Source organism: Octopus bimaculoides, chromosome 2 (genome assembly GCF_046866305.1).
Source record: "Octopus bimaculoides isolate indiv1 chromosome 2, ASM4686630v1, whole genome shotgun sequence".
In the NCBI taxonomy this organism is placed as follows: domain Eukaryota; kingdom Metazoa; phylum Mollusca; class Cephalopoda; order Octopoda; family Octopodidae; genus Octopus; species Octopus bimaculoides.
This window is the reverse complement of record NC_142929.1, coordinates 92,675,556-92,693,519: the sequence shown is the minus strand read 5'-3', so window position 1 is coordinate 92,693,519 and position 17,964 is coordinate 92,675,556. Positions and strand designations below refer to the sequence as shown.

Genomic DNA, 17,964 nt, shown 5'->3' with positions numbered 1-17,964 from the left:
GGGCTCAAGTCCTTTGACTAATTAAAACAATGACTTATTAAAATGACATTACCACTATGGCAAATGCAGTTTAAATTTGAAGAATTTAATTGCTAATCAATTACACTTACCTGTTTGAAGTCTTCAAGATACCCAATGGCTTATTGGTAGGTATGTCACTCATAATGGAAATTTTGCACTGTTCCTATATTAAGACAGATAAAATAAAAAAATTTGGAAATTTAAGAGATGTAATTAGCAATTTTATTTTCTGCATGATCATATGAATTTGTGATTAAACACACACACACACACACACAACTACAGGTACCTAAAGGACTAAACAAGAATTCTAAATGTGCAGTTGGAACAATGCAGACTCTTCCAACCAGTTGTTTTGCCCAAGTTCAATCCTGATTAGGTAGATCTATGACTGAAGACATTCTAGCCATTATCATCATGTCCGTCTTCAGTGGCATGGTTTCTATGGTTGAATGCTCATCCTTATGCCAACGACATTACAGAGTGTATTGGGTGCCTTTCTTTGGTACCAGGACAATTGAAGTTGCCATGCAGTTTGCAAGACTAAGATCCCCTTAGATTGAATGCAGCTACAATAAGAAAGATGACTTTATGATAGATGAAAGGTTGAAGTATGAAACAAGAGGCCAGAACAGAAGTTTCTTGCTGTAGAGGAGCTACACTTTTTTGTTTTAAAGGAAAACCCAAAATTACATAATCTGATGCATTCTTCCTCTGAACCAGTTTGCATCACTCATAAAATAAAATGATATGCTGTGATGAGAAGCAAATACTCGCTTTAGCTATTTTGTCCTTACCAGTTTCATCACAATTTCTTAAAGAATAGCATGTTTAATATATCACTTGATATAAACAATATATCTTCTGGTGGAGTAAATTAGGCAACTATAATACTGAATTTATTTCATTTTGGCTAGTATAAGGGACAATTAAATTACCCTTGTGTTTTTAGGCGGAGGTAAAGATCATGGACCACACCCCCTTATTTTGTTTTTTTTACAGGAACACACTATATCGAGGGTGGAGATTCCGAATCTGCAAAAAAATCTGCCATTTCAAAATTTAAATCCCCAACCCCCTGCCTCACCCCACAATTTCTTAAATTTTCACTTTAAAAAAAAATGTTTGGCGAAATACGTAGAAAAATACGGAGATTATGATTCTGAAAAAAAAAAAAAAATTTTTTGTTTGTAAAATTTCAATTTTTCAAAAAAAAAAGAAACATCCTTTCTCTGCCCTATGACAAGTGAAATTAAAGTGTTTTCTCTACTGTTTCATGACGAACATAACCCAATAGGCTGTGGTTGAGGGCCTTTTGGAATTATGAGAGGTATGTAAAAATTAGATTTTTTGCACACACAACAAATTGACATTTAAATTCCCCCCCCCCTTTTGGTAATTCGTATTTAGAATACTGATCCTCGGTTTGCCTGTTGTTTCCAGCTTTCAGATTTCCGGTTGGGGCGCACTTAAAAATTGAAGATTTTGAAAAGAACCAAAACACGTTTTCATTCTTTACCCCTCAAGCAAAGAAAAAGAGGGGGGGGGGATTTCACTTTCTGTCATAGGGTGGTGGGGAGGGGTGTTAATTTTCTTTTCCTTTTTTTTTTTTTTTGAAAAATTGAAATTTTACAAAATTTGTTTTCAGAATCATAATCTGTATTTTTCTACATCATTTTTCCATGATCTTTACTTCCGCCTGTTTTTATTTGCATCACCTAAAACCAACAGGTAATTTCTGAATAAAACAGTCTGAGAAAGAGAGAATGTGTGGTTCTGACTGCATCAAAATTAATGGTGACCCAACTAAATCAAAATTGCTAGTCTTCAGTTGTCATACTTGGTAAAGAGGTGTGTTCATCACCACTGCTCCAGGCCAAAAGAGGACGAAATTTCCCTCATTTCCTCTTCCTGCTCCGGTAGGGAACCTCGGCCGTTGACGTCACAGCCCTTTCCTTCTGGTTCATCTCATCCCTACAGGTGTGATAAAATCAAAACACGCCAGAAAATGTCAACAAAATCACTCCCGCCTCAGTCATTCAAATATGAGAGTTATCTCCCTTGTCTTTCTAAACTGATTGCCAACGTTTATATCATTATTACGGTTATAATTTCAATGATAAATTGGGATTTATCAGATTCAGTAATGTTAGTCCGCACTCATATTCTGTTATGGTCTACGCATGCAATAGCCAAGAAAACTGAAGACGGGCCTCACAGAGGCAATGACTAGTGACCGAGACCTTTGAAGGCCCATGAAGCCAAATGTTGTGGCCGATGCTGGTGTCACGTAGCTGGCACTTGTGCCGGTGGCGCATTAAAAGCACCTTTTGAGCGCTGGGCCTCACGGAGGTAATGATGAATGACCGAGACTTTTGGCATTATGCTGTGCTTGAGAAGAAGACCCACCAAACCAAGTAAAATTGCAGTCGTGGCACGTAAAAGCACTCATTACACTCTCAGAGTGGTTGGCGTTAGGAAGGGCATTCAGCCGTAGAAACCATGCCAAATCAGACTGGAGTATGGTGCAACCTCCCAGCTTGCCAAACCCTGGTCAAACAATCCAACCTATGGACAACGGACGTCAAATGATGATAGTATTCTCAAAACAATTGAATGGGTAAGAAATATTCCAAATTAAATGTGATTATATATATATATATAAACGCACAGGGGCTCTAGGTTAAAGTCTAGACATGCACTTATCTGTGATGCAAAAATGATGTAGTTATAGCATATCGATTGTTAAAGCATTGCATTGAAGTCGCAAAAATATAGACGATTTTCAATTTTGTTCTATAGTTAACACCTTTTTTTTTAGGTATTTGTTGCATTGTTCTTACAATAATTTTAATGAGTCACAATGGAAAGGCAAAGAGGAATGAACCAATATTTTCTCATATACAGTTGTATGTAGCTTCTAGTGCATGTTCTTTCTTTGGATAATGATAAAACCAATAGTAAAAAGAAGGGGCAACACATTTTCTTTCCTAGATGTGCACATTCAAATGAAACTGTATAAATGTTATTCTAAGTGTAAATATGTTTCTACATAGATTGCCTTGGTGCAATAGAAGAGCTACTGTGAAAGGCTAATAGAGCTAGTTCTATTCCTGGAGAGAAGACATGAAAGTTACACACGTTTAAGATCTTGGAAGGACTAGCACCCAAGTTTGCAATTGAAAGTCACATCAACCAACAGACGGGACATCATTGTATAGTACCAAAGCCCTGCCCTATTTGTGCCGAGTAAAGGCCCAATATTGTAACAGCTTAGGGCTCAAAGTCCCACAACTTTTTAATACCTTGCCAAAAGGTCTCACAGATCTATGAGGAGTAGATGTGAATGTGCTCAAAGAACATTTATGAGAGTTGGCTGAAAAGTTAAAAGTTTGACCAAGATACCCTCATGGAATGTGCACAAATGTTTATTTTTCAATAAACTCCACCTTGTGGTTCACACGTCATCCATCAGTGTTGCAGTACTTCGATCCCATTCATGAAGAAGCTTTCATTCTGTTAATCAAAAAGGTCATCAACAGCAGATGACCTCATCATTGCAATATTGGTCCCCAGTCAAGTGTTTTTCATGTTGGAAAACATGATAATCAGATGGGGGAAAATCAGGAAAATAGGTAGTATGATCAACCAGTTCAAAGCTATGGTCATGCACAGCAGCCTTTGAAACCAACGACTTGTGTACTGGAGCACAGTCCCGACGAAACAAGACCTTTTTGTTTGTCAGTTTCCATGGACATTTGGTCTTAATATCCTTTCATAACTGTCTCAACAAGTTGGTATAGTACTCTTCATTGATGGTGTGGCTCTTCTTTGGTGCAGATGAGGAAGGGTATTTCCTCTACATGGACAGTTTCTTTAGCTTAGGAAACATTCAAAGAAACCAGCTGGATTTGCCTCAAACATCATCAGATTTTCCTGGGATGTGATCAGCCTGGTGCACTTTTGACCAAGTGTCAGAAGATGTGTCACTGACTGAGCAGGAACCATTATGTCAAGTTCACTGTGTAGAATATTATCAAATCTCTCAAGGGTGCTAATGGCATTAAATATTGCACTTATAGTCAATTGCCTATCATCCATCACCATGTAGTGGACATGATCAAGGTTTTCCTTGGTGGAGGCAGTTCCAAGACGTCCAGACATTAGGTTATCTTCAAGCCTCTTCATTCCCCTCCTAAACTCAGCTGCCTACTTTTGCACTGTTGATAAAGCTGGAACATCATCCCCTAATTTAACAATCAAGTCAGTATGAATGTCCTTCAGGGCTAAACCATTTTTCTGCAGGTATTTGATAATAGCATGATGCCTACTTCAGCAAGATCAATTCCAGAGACAGGGCCAAGAAATAAGTCTAAAATAAACAAGCATTAATGCTAAAAGAGGTGCCCCAGCAGGTCTACAGTCTCTAAGCTGAAACTAGTAAAAGTATGGTCACTTTTGTACAAGACAGTAACGAAACATGTTACTTCACACCATTTGTCATGTATTAGAAGTGTCATGAGTTGTGTTGGTCTGGTTTGTTGTTAGCTGGTCTGAAGTGATGACTGGTTAATCTATTTATTGGACTGCATCAAGAAATAACTGACAACCAACACAAATTACTGCACAGTTTTGACTGTTGGTCTTTTACAAATGATAACCACAATAATTACAAACTGAGAGAGAGAGACATACTGCTTGGAGTTTATGACAAGGTTGTTAATACAGTAATCTGTGGCTGACCCATCACAACTGGAAAATAATTGTGCTACATTCATGATGAGGGAAATTCCTGTTAGTTGGCTGGATGTGGTGAGAATGGAGACTGTTAGAGAATATTCAGTTTCTCATTTCTCCAATAAACATGTAGTTCTTTTGATCTTGAACACTCATATAAATATAATTAAAAATCTTTTACTTGTCATTAGACTGCAGCCGCGCTGGGGCATTGCCTTAAAGAATATTTAGTCGAGCACTTTTTTTAATGCCTGGTACTTATTCTATCGTTTTCTGTTGCATAACTGCTAAATTACGGGGACGCAAACACACCAACACCTGTTGCCAAGCGATGGTAGGAGACAGACACAAAGAGGCTTCTACCAGTTTCTGTCTAAATCCACAAGACACTTGCCCAAGGTGCCACACAGTGGGACTGAATCCCAAATCATGTGGTTGAGAAGCAAACTTGCTACCACACAGCCACAAAAACAATTTTGAATTCTATTGGGAGGTGTAGGAACAGTTTTTCAACATTTCTAAACATGAAAGCATTGTTTTTTTATCCTCAGTTACTGACATGAGCAAATTAAATTTGAATCCAATGCTGCTCCGGTTAATGACAACGGAAGACAATTTATATCTCTTTAAAAAATAGTCGACCTATTCCAGACCTCTGCCATTTGGCGTATATTTTATATGATTAAACGACTTTCTCATTGACGAAGTAGCTATGTGGAAAGTTTCGTTGAAAATTATTAATTTTTCTGGAAGTTATGAGGCAACAAAGTCGGGAGGGGGTATACACCTGTAATTATGCCAATAGTAATAATATATTTTGTTGTATTTGGGAATGGTCATATTGCCAGTTTAGCCAATAACATATTTCATACATGAATACACTTTATTTTCCCAAATATCTAGGATATACAAGTTGGATTTGGGGGTGAAAACACGAACATGGTGGTCAGTTTAGCTACAAATTCGAGTTGTATTGCAGCAACGGACTTGCTTTTATTCTAAATTTCTAATTCTTCCACAATTATACATACTGAAAGCTTAAAGAAAATGCTTCTAATCTGCTTTTCTTTTTTACCAAACCTAAATATTAATCAAATATACGCTTTCAATCTAGTCATTGAATCAACAAGATTTAAATTTGCCAAATTATCGTCATACCATTATTTTAATTATATATATCGAGAGAAATTTTCATAATAGTAAAAATAAAACAGTTCTAAAGTAAAACAACGGTGAACATCAACAGAAAAACAAATATTTTTTTTATAATTCGAAAGATGTATAAAAGTGTAATGCGTTTAAGTCTTAAAACAAGCTATTTAAATAAAACAATTCTTTTGCAAAAATTAAACATTAATGAGAAAACAAGCAAATAGGAAAAAAAATCACAGAAGTTATTTTAAAAAATAAGATCTTACCAATTAAATAGGATCAAAACAAACGTCAACTGAAAACAGATTCGTTTACAACTAGACTAAAATTTGAATTTCATCCTCAGATTTGAATTTCCCACGGACATGCGCAGTGTTGACATTAGACAGAAGGTAGCATGTCTCATTGACGCTTTTATACAATCTTGAGTCATGTCAAAGCTACCGTTATAAACAGACGTCACATGTAAACAACAACGAGAATCTCTAGGTAGTGGTCGCTCACAATGCTAGAAATAGTAGCCAACGCCCCTCAGTTTACATCCTACCGTGTTTTCCCTCTTAAAGGACTCATTGAATAGTGTTGTCCGAAATGAATTATGAATTATGCTCAAGGCTGGATTACTCTTGATCGTGGGTTTGCTCGATTAGAACCTATTTTGATGTAATTTCTAACTAGATTTATTTGTAATAGCAGTCAAGTTTTCCTCAAATCACGCATAAAGGCTTGTCTTTAATAAGGGGCGAAAGGAATGATACTGAAGGTAATGTAAACTCTGTCAGAAGAAAAAAAAAATAATAATAAACACGGATGGGCTCGGCTGGAGTGTTTTTGATCATAGTTTTTGATCATATTTTATTTAGTAAAGCTTCTGGATAAAATAAAAGTGCTGAGTTATACTGGGGAAATGTGTAAATAAATATTCATTTTATTTTTAATGCTCTGTGCAAGCCACTTATTATGGACCGTTTTAAATAACAGAAACCGGCAAATAATATTGGTTTCAAATTTTGGCGTAAGGCCAACAATTTCGGGGGTGGGTTAAGTTGATTGTATCGACCCAGTACTCAGCTGGTATTTCTTTGAAGGATGAAAGGTAAAGACGACCCCAGCGGAATTTCAACTCAGAACGTTAAGACGGATGAAAAACTGGTTATTTGGCACAGAACTAGCACACCGGGAAAAATGCATAGCGGCATTTCTTCCGTCTTTACATTGAGTTCGAATGTCACCGAGGTGGATTTTGCCTTTCATCCTTTCGGAGTCGATATACGAGTTAATTTGTACCCGGAGATCGTTCGTAAAGCAAAAATTCGTAAAACAGAGCAATGCTTTTCCATACTTTTCCAATGTTATAAATCGTAATTCGTTCCCAGAAAAATATTTTACCTGTGAAATTTATAATCCTCGTAAATAAATGGCAATAAAACAACAATAGAATGTAAAGAATATTTTATGTAAAGTAAAGAGAATGTCAAGATAATTTATAAAAAAAAATATAATCGTTTTCTGAATCACTTTCATTCGCACTAAACTCGCGCACACCATCACTTGTTGACGCGATTCGCGAGCACTCGTAGACGGAGTTGTAGATTTCTTTTTAAAAAACAAATCTAGAATTGTTTGCTTAGGAGAGGCTTCTTTTCGCTCTCTATAAATTTCTCAGTTACACGCAGAAGCATTTGTTATGGTAGTAGAAACTTGCACTTCGTTCAAAATTTGAATCTTGTGCTTGAAAAGTAAAACTCGTAAACCTGGGGTCTCTTAAAACGGGTCCTCGTAAAGTGCTATATTATTATACTAGTTGAACACTGGGGTCGATGCAATCGATTTAACCCCTCTCACGAACTTGTTGGCCTTGTGCCAAAGTTTGAAACCAATATTAAGCACGGTACGAGGGTTAGCTGAAAAGTTCATAGGCTGACCAAAATATTTTCATGGAACGTGACCAAATGAGGCTTATTTTTCAACATAGTCCCTCTTTGTGGCCCACACAGTTCTTCCACCTGTGTTGCAGTGCTTGTATACCATTAATGAAGAAGCTTTCCTCTTGTTGATCAAGAAAGTCATCAACAGCAGATACTGGTTCCCAGCCAAGTACTTTTTCGAGTTGAGAAACAAACGATAGTCAGATGGAGCCAAATCAGGAGAATAGTGAGGTAGCTCAATCAGTTCAAAGCCAGAATCACGCACAGCGGCCTTTGAAACCAACGACTTGTGTTTGGGTGCATTTCGTCTGTTTTCCTGGGCATTTGGTTTTGATAGCGTTTCATAAATGCCTTAGCAAGTTGTCTTAGTACTCTCCATTGATGGTGTAGCCATTTTGAAGATAATCAATAAACAATACCTTTTGCATCCTCAAAACTGAGGCCATCTCCTCCTTTGCAAGTGAAAAGACCTTGGCTTTCTTTGGAGCAGGTGAGGACGGTGATTCCACTGCATGGATCGTCTCTTTGTCTCTGGCTCAAAGGAATGAACCTAACACTTATCCTGAGTCAGGAGACTTTTAAGGAAACCAACTGGATCTGTTTCAAACAATGTCAGAATTTTATGTGATGTGATCAGCATGGTGTGCGTTTGATTAGGTGTCAGAAGACGAGGCACCCACCGAACAGAAACCTTCCTCATGCCAACTTCATAGTTCAGAATATTTTCAACTCTCTCACAGGATATACTAATCGCATTAGTTACTTGATTTATAGTCATTTGCTCGTCATCCATCACCATGCGGTGAACACGATCAATGTTTTCCTTGGTGGTGGTAGTTACGGGGAGCCCAGAACTCCTAGTCCCCCTCCAAAATTCTGCTGTCCACTTTTGTTCTCTTGGTAAAGCTGGAACGTCATCCCCTAATGTAGCAAGCGTGTCAGCATGAAAGTTCTTGGGGGCTAAACCAATTTTCTGCTGACGCTTAATAGCACCACGATGCCAAATTTCGTCCATTTTCAAGAGATGTTGCTACTAGTTATCTTTAAAGTCTTCTCTGAACGGTCAGAGAAATCCGGAAAGAAACAATCCAGTTATTAATAAGAAGGGTTCATATTGATGCTTGCAAGATTACCCATCTCTAACGTTGCTCCTTTATAGTTAACCTATGAACGTTTCAGTCCACCCTCGAATATAACATTATCACGAGAGTGTTTGGAATCCACTAAATGTGGAAATATTAACTGCTTGAGAACATTATCTGTGTTCGTAATTTGCATCACTCACTCACGGTGTTTAGTAATGTTTCTTTATACTCTGAGTTCAAACCCACCTCGGATCTATCTATCTATCTATCTATCTATCTATCTATCTATCTATCTATCTATCTATCTATCTATCTATCTATCTATCTATCTATCTATCTACCCGTTATATGCAATAAAAGCAATATTAGATGAAATTGTCCATCTGTATATCGTACAGATGTAAATACAAAAGTAAATTTACTGCAGTATTCGCCTGAAGGTAGTTGTCTTCTGGACATGTACTAAAAAACACATAAATATAATAGTAGCAGACGAAAATCGCCCAGCAGCAATGGGAATGCTAGATGCGCATGTCTGCACCGTTGGTCATTACAAGCAGCATGTACTCACTGCTAGTCCATGCTAAAACAAGATCCGGTTTAAATATATTTCCTTGATAAACTCCGTTGTGGGATTAAAGTTGAAATTATGTAGAGTTTAAAAACAATAAATGCTGCAAAACATTTAATCAAATGATTTTCAGTTTTTGTCGCATTCATTCAATTTTATGATTTCTTTATCACAAACCAACGAGGGTCCCTCTACATTAAACTACGAAATTTAAGTAAGGGAGGACTGAAAGAAAGTACAGCATATCCGTGAACTTTGAAGAAAATTTTCGAAGTAACAGACCTTTCAAGAATAAGGATACTATGGTGGAGTTGATTTAAATAGACCTCCTTCGTTCTTGCTAGAATGTGTGCCGCACAATCCTTAAGAGTGCAGGGCAGCCCTTAAGTCTGTCCCCATCACACCTAAGCCTATATAAACTTACACAGCAGACCCAAAAGTGTCACCCCCCCCCCATAAAAGCATTGCCCAGGGTGGACTGCTCGTTAGCTACGCTAATGTTCCTTGACACTGAAAAGATTGGAAAACATTGTTTTATGTCGTTTGAGATACATTTTAAATAGGCGGTATAATAACGACTCGAGAGCGTTTGGTTATAGGTATGTTTGATTAGAGTTGACAGTGCTAGAAAAAGGACCTAAAAACTTCACTGAAACCGCACTCTGCCGTCTTACAAAATAACAATCACATCTTGGATAAGAAACTACGTCAGACAAAAAGACGGCTGAGGCATCAATAATAAGAAGGCCTGATCGATTAGTGCCGAGATAGATCGAAACAACACCAACAAAGTACAAAACAAACATTGTGTATGTTTGTGTTGGGTATTTAATACTTTATCGTAGCAAGTATATTTAAATGATAGATATTGACTGTCAAATGGGGTTGCCTCCCTTTAACCATTATCTGTGTTCGTAATTTTCATCACTCACGGTGTTTAGTCATGTTTCTTTATACTCTGAGTTCAAACCTACCTTGGGTTTTCTATCTATCTATCTATCTATCTATCTATCTATCTTATCATTTGCTTGTTTTAGTCATTAGACTGCGGCCATTCTGGGGCACCGGCCTGAAGAATTTTAGTCCAACGAATCGACCCCAGTGTTTTTTTTTTTGTAAAATCTATCGGTCCTTTTTACGTAACACCAACACCGATTATCAATCGGTGGTAGAACACACACACACACACACACACGCGCGCGCGCGCGCACAACGGGTTTCTTTCAGTTTCCGTCAACAAAATTTAAGTGCGTAGTGCAAAAAAAAAAAGACATTGGCCAAAATCGGTACTGAGAGGGGGTTGAAAATCCGCCAAGATACTCTATTGTGTAACTTACTCGGTATACACACACACACACACACACACACACACACACACACACACACACACACACGCACACGCACACACGCACACATATATGCGCAGGTGTGGCTGTGTGGTAAGAAGCTTGCGGTGAGCTGGCAGAAACGTTAGCACGCCGGGCGAAGTGCTTAGCGGTATTTCGTCTGCCGTTACGTTCTGAGTTCAAATTCTGCCGAGGTCGACTTTGCCTTTCATCCTTTCGGGGTCGATTAAATAAGTACCAGTTACGCACTGGGGTCGATGTAATCGACCTAATCCCTTTGTCTGTCCTTGTTTGTCCCCTCTGTGTGTAGCCCCTTGTGGGCAGTAAAGAAATAAGAAACTTGCTTCCCAACCACATAGTTCTGGGCTCAGTCCCACTACGTTGCACCTTGCACAAGTGTCTTCTACTATAGCGTGAGGCCTGAAGCTAGTGTAGAAGACACTTGCCTAAGGTGCCACGCAGTGAGACATATATATATATATATATATATATTCTTTTACTTGTTTCAATCATTTGACTACGGCCATATTGTAGCTCCGCCTTTAGTCGAACAAATCGACCCGAAGACTTATTCTTTGTAATCTTAGTATTTATTCTATCGGTCACTTTAACCGAATCGCTAATGTTACAGGGACATAAACACACCAACATCGGTTGTCAAACGATGGTGGTGGGGGTACACACACACACACACACACACATGACAGGCTTCTTTCAGTTTTTGCCTACCAAGTCCACTCACAAGGCTTTGGTCGGCCTCAGGCAATAGTAGAAGACACTTGCGCAGGGTGCGACGTAGTGGGACTGAACCCAGAACCGTGTGGTTGGGAAGCAAGCTTCTTACCACACAGCCACACCTGCGCCTATATATATATATATATATATATATATATATATATATATATATATATATATATATATATATATATATATATATATATATATATATATATATATATATATATATATATATATATATATATATATATATATATATATATATATATATATATATATATATATATATATATATATATATATATACATACATATATATATATATATATATATATATATATATATGTGTGTGTGTGTGTGTGTGTGTGTGTGTGTGTATACTGGCTGAGTAGCTCGTCGTTACCGGGTAAGTTACACAATAGAGTACCTTGGCGGATTTTCAACTCCTCCCCCCTCTTAGTATCGATTTTGGCCAATGTATTCTTTTGCACTATGCACTTAAAACGATGGCAGAAACATTGAAGGTTAAAAAAAATTGCAAATTACGAGCCCCACTTGCTAGGGTAATCAACTGTTTACAGATTACTGATTACGGTAATCTACTGTGAACTGATTACAGTAGATTACCCTAGCAAGTACCCTAACTATAAACACAGGATTCAGGCTAGAAACTAGGAAGAATAGATCCTTCATTCTCACTATACCAAACCCATGACCTCTAAATACCTGGCCCACAAGAACGCAGCTATTGCGGACAACATCAAGTTCAATATCTTAATAACTGACTTGGTAGGAGAGAAATGTGTCCCGCATGTGCGACCCAACAAAATTAGAAAGATATATATAACATTTCATTCACCGCATCCAGTTCTCTGGCTACAGCTAAAGGGACAAGATCAGAGTGTACAAAGGAAACAGTTAAGTACAAGGCCATCATAGAGAATGATGCAAATGGGATCTATCCGCTATACAGGAGTAAATCCTGGAACAGTATATAGAGGACCAAGAAGAAGGCAGATAAGGCCAATTTTTGGTGTGAGAACCTAAAATACCAGAATGTCACGTTTGTTGATGCTGCTCCTACGGCGAACTAATATATGCTTTTAGGAAACTCTTAGATAGCACGAATCTACGGATTAAAGTTGTAGAAAGGCCAGTAACTCCCATAAAATCCCTCATCTGTAGAACGTATCCATTTGAAAGGACCCCATGTACTGATAACAACTGTATAATATTAGGATGAAGCCACAGGTAAGCTGTTAAGATTAGGAATGTAGTCTATAGTATATGGTGTACTGAGGGACGGTGCAGAAACAGGACTACGACATATGTTGCGGAGACAGCACGCAGCATAGGTGAGCGGATAGGTGCACACTGGCGGGAGCTCAAGGAGGTGAGGAGATCGTCAGTGCTCTACCAACAAGCTCAATTAGAACATGGAAGTTTGGTTAATAACATAGATATTAAGATATTATGAACACATAGAACAGGCACATGTAGACAGATTAAAGAGGCCACATACAGATCGAGCTTCAACAAGAAACATGAATGGAATAATAACACTCCTCCACCCCACCACACTACGCAGCCTGACAATTAAAGATAAAGTGAGCTAAACAGAACAGGAAGAGACACGTGGGATTGTGTGTCGCTGAAGAGGTCACAGGACGTGTGACGAAAGATTTCAGACAAAGGACAGCAAAATATGAATAAGGATAAAACTGAAGTGAAGATCGAGTATATAGTGCGAGTGGTTAATTGGCGAAAGTATGACTATCTCCAAATGTAACATTCACACACACGCACACACACATATTATATATATATATATATATATATATATATCGGTGCCACCTCTCTCTCCCGCGAACATCTTGACTCGTTCCTCTCTTTCGTTCAATCTTTCCATCCTGCCCTCCACTTCTCCTGTACTGTCTCTGACACCTCTGTCCCCTTTCTCGACATTTCGGTCAGCATCCTCCACTCCGCCCTTAGCACCTCCATCCACTACAAACACACAGACTCACACTCCTATCTCAACTTCTCCTCCTCCCACCCTAGACACACAAAACTTTCCATCCCCTATTCCCAATTCCTCCGTCTACGCAGACTTTGTAGCGACAGCCATGACTTTGAGACTCAGTCTCAACTCATGGCTCACCACTTTAGCCTGCGTGGATATCCACCCACCACCATCCACACCGCCCTTGCCAGAGCACGTTCTGTGGACCGTGCATCTGCTCTCTCCCCCCGAACCCGCCCTGCCGTTTCCCGCCTCCCTTTTCCCCTCACCTACCATCCCACCACCCTACCCCTCCAACGCTCCATCCTCCGAGCTTTTCGGCGCCTCCAGTCCGACCCCTCCACCTCCCACATCTTCCCTAATCGACCCCTCCCTCCTTCAAACGAGCCCACAACCTACGGGACCTCTTGGTCCACAGCTTCTTCCCCAACCCAACCTCCCAACCTGGCTCGTTCCCCTGCTCCCGCCCACGCTGCCGCACTTGCCCTTACCTCTCCAACACCACCCTCCTCACCAGCACCCATCACCGACCCTATCGCATCACCGACTCCTTCACCTGCACGTCTACCAACATCATATATTGCCTCTCCTGCTCTCTCTGCCAATCCCTGTACATCGGACAAACGGGGCGCCGCCTGGCCGACCGATTCGCGGAAGACCTCCGAGATATCAACGTCGGCAATGACACCCCGGTGTCACGCCACTTCCGTTCTGCCGGCCACTCCTTGCGGCAACACCTGTCTGTGTTTGGATTGTCCATGCACAGGGGCCATCCGGACTCCCGTTTGCGCCGTGAACAGGGATTAATCTTCTATCTTCGCTCCTTTGCGCCACATGGGCTCAACTCCCCTCCACTCTTCATCTAACCCCCTCCTCCTGTCTCTCTCCCCCACCCTCCCTCCTACCACCCATCTCTCCCCTCGCCCACCTCCTGCTCCGACTCCTACTTCTTTGTACGTCTCTTCACCTCTCTTCATACTTCTCTCCACTCCCACTTCTCTTCACCCCTACTCTTTCTCTTCTCTCTCTTACTCTCTCTCACTCTCTTCTCTCGTACTCCCCCCTCTCTCACTCTCTTCTCTCGTACTCCCCCTCTCTCACTCTTACTCTCTACACTCTTACTCTCCTACTCTCTACACTCTTACTCTCTTACTCTCTCACCCTTACTCTCTCACTCTCTTCCCCTCTCTCTCACTCTCTTTCTCTTCCTTTCTTTCTCCCCCCCCCCATACCCCTCTTCCCTCTCTCTCACTCTCTTTCTCTTCCTCTCTTTCTCTTCCTCTCTTTCTCTTCATCTCTTTCTCTTCCTCTCTTTCTCTTCCTCTCTTTCTCTTCCTCTCTTTCTCCCCCCATACCCACCTTCCCCTCTTTCTCCCCCCATACCCACCTTCCCCCTCTCTCCATCCCCCTTCCCTCTCTTATACCCACCCTCACTCCTCTCTTCCTCTCCCCTCCCATACCCATCTTCCCCCTCTCTTACATCCACCTTCCCCTTCTCCCTCCTCGTCAACACCCCCTCATAAGCTCATCCCACCACACCCCAACACACTCCTACTCTACCTTCCCACTCCACCCCATCCAATTCCTTACACCCACCACCCACCCCTACCCACATACCCCACCCTACCCACAGACCCCTACCTCTACCCCACACTCCACCCATGCCTTCCCCACCTCCCAACACCCTCACATCACACCAATACCCTCGCATCACACCACGCACACACTACAACTGACCAACTACTTTCTCCCTTTCTCCCTTCCCCCGTTTTCACACTACATACGTCAAGATCACCAGCAGTCTACCTCCCACACACAGCCCCTCGTTCCCGATCACCATTTTTTATCTCCCCCTTTCTTAGCTCTCCTGAAATAAGAATTTCTAACTTCCGGTCAGCCATTGTTATGATCGGCCATTATTATGATTGACCGTTGACTGAACACTATTCAATTTTTTTTCTCCGTGTTTTTCTCCTTGTCTCCGTATTCTTTCTGTTGAAGAGCGTAGCTCGAAACGTCAAAGACTTTCCGTATTCCCGAGCGTCATACTAATATATACTTTTGTTATTTACACCACCTGTCCTCGTCTGTTGTTATTTTTTGTATATTCTCCCATATATATATATATATATATATATATATATATATATATATATATATATATCTGCCCTAACTCTTTGAAACTCTTAGTTTTAGAATGGTGGCAGCTGATGAAGGAAATGTTCTCTATGTGGCCTGTGTGTTTTCTGTACTCTGTATATCTTTTTGTCTACGTTTTGTTTGCAACGTCCTGTACCCAGATATGCATCTATATATACATGTAGATAGATGTAGGTATGTAATACATGTACGTATATATGCATATACTCATTTATTATTTGTATTATATATATATATATATATATATATATATATATATATATATATATATATATATATATATATATACATACATACATACATACATATATATATATATATATATATATATATATATATATATATATATATATATATATATATATATATATGGTTAAAAAACACTCACACACTGAACGTCCTCCTTCTGGAATCTTCTTCCTGCTGGTGTTGATTTACAGCATGTTAAACGGCATGTTAGCGACATCAGGCTCATTCACCTAGAAGGTCTGGAGGCCTGTAAAAGTCATGAACACTATTTTTTCCTTCAGACTCTGTAAATAAAAGAGAGTGAAGAGTTATTGAATTAATATGGTCCGCTGTCTAAAGTGGAAAGACTGGAATGCCTTTGTTTATAGATCTGTTCAATCATGATGATCAACATTATCAGCTGCAATAACAGTAACGTTACCACCACCATCACCACCACTCCCACCATCGCCGGCGCCGCCGCCGCCACCACCGCCGCCACCGCCGCCGCCGCCGCCGCCACCGCCGCCGCCACCATCATCAGCTAGCACCAGTCACGTTGGTCAAATTAATTCATGACTGTTGAGACAAACCAAATGTCAATGGACATAACGAATGAAAGAGAGTAAAAATATTGCTCCAACGATTATCGCCATTAACAATATAAAATCCATCGCTAAAATCAGAAGACAGAGTGGGAAGATGTTAATAAATCGATGGACCCTCTACGTTTATTGTTCCAAAGAAAGAACGGACTAATAAAGAAGAATAGAAAGATAGGACTGGATTGTAGTTATAAATTCAATAACAAGCGTGCACACACAGAGACACACATACACACGTATGCATGTACATTCACGTATTACTACATGCATACATATACACATACATACATGCATACATACATACATACATACATACAAACATACATACATACATACATACACACACACACACATGTATGGTTGAAATGTACAGAAACAGGTGAGAGAACAACAAGCAAGAGTATAAATAAGTTTGACGCTCGTAAAAACTGGAGAAGTCTTTGACGTTTCGAGTATACACTCTTCAACAGAAACGGATGTAAGGAAACAAAAAATTGAGACAAAAAAATGAAGTGAAAAAAAACGTGCCGGGATTAATGGTTCTATGCTTGTGAGTGTGTGTGTGTGTGTGTGTGTGAGTATATGTGTGTGTGTGTGAGTGTATGCATATATATATATATATATATATATGTATATATGTTTATCTCTGTCTCGCTATACACACACACACACGCGTGCACACACACACACGCACGCACGCACGCACACGCACACACGCACGTGCACACATGCACCCCCAACACACAAGGAAGAATATAATGTAAGGCAGTGGCAAAAAAGTGGTAGAAAAGGGAAGAAAAATAAACTGGAACATTAATATTGGTTTCAGATTTTGACACAAGGTTAGCAATTTTGGAGGAGGGTTGTAAGTCGATTACATCGATCCTTCTGCTCAACTGGTACTTATTTTATTAGCCCGAAAGGATGAAAGGCAAAGTCGACCTTGGCGGAATTTGAACACTGAAAGTAAAGATGGACGAAACGTCGCTAAGCATTTTGCCCGGCGCGCTAAAGATTGTGCCTGCTCGCTGCCTTCCTAATATTGAAAGTTGAAAATATATACACGAAACGGGAGAAAATGCAGATCTAACATTTTGGGTTGAACTTTTTATAAAAAAAAACAAACAAACTAATTCATGCAAAGAAGTAGGGTGAAAAATGAGAAAATTGATAAGGCTTGTTTATATTGCAGATTTGGTGAAAAAGGTAATTAGAGAGGAGAAAAGTAGGAGTGGATGTGGAAACAGATTCTCAGTCCTAGTCAGAGAACGTGCGGAGAGAGAGAGAGAGAGAGAGAGAGAGAGAGAGAGAGAGAGAGAGAGAGAGAGAGAGAAGGGAGAGAAAGAAAATGAGAAAGGAGAGAAGAGGGG

At 39.8% G+C, this 17,964-nt stretch overlaps 2 protein-coding genes across 3 annotated transcripts in view; both read right to left on the bottom strand.

Annotated features, from left to right (window-relative positions):
- Window positions 1-6,248, bottom strand: part of LOC106870623 (uncharacterized) — a 30,789-nt gene extending 24,541 nt beyond the window's left edge. Inside the window, exons 1-2 of one of the 2 annotated variants that reach the window (XM_089347155.1) lie at window positions 6,177-6,248; window positions 111-184 (exon numbers count right to left, since the gene is read on the bottom strand). In XM_089347155.1, the coding sequence (XP_089203281.1) occupies window positions 111-163 (53 nt within the window). In that variant the 5' untranslated portion in view covers window positions 164-184; window positions 6,177-6,248. Of the gene's footprint in view, window positions 1-110; window positions 185-1,861; window positions 2,059-6,176 lie in introns of those variants that run through there. The other variant, XM_089347154.1, reaches the window with a different exon arrangement.
- A 2,140-nt stretch (window positions 6,249-8,388) lies between these two features.
- LOC106870622 (protein GVQW3-like) lies at window positions 8,389-8,853 on the bottom strand. The gene has a single exon (XM_014916755.2). It carries the CDS (start codon window positions 8,851-8,853, stop codon window positions 8,389-8,391), a length of 465 nt encoding a protein of 154 aa, XP_014772241.1.
- Window positions 8,854-17,964: the final 9,111 nt, after the last annotated feature.

What these genes read in the sequence shown, in the direction of transcription:
- LOC106870622 (XM_014916755.2), bottom strand. Translation starts at nt 8,853, where the DNA reads ATGGACGAAATTTGGCATCGTGGTGCTATTAAGCGTCAGCAGAAAATT.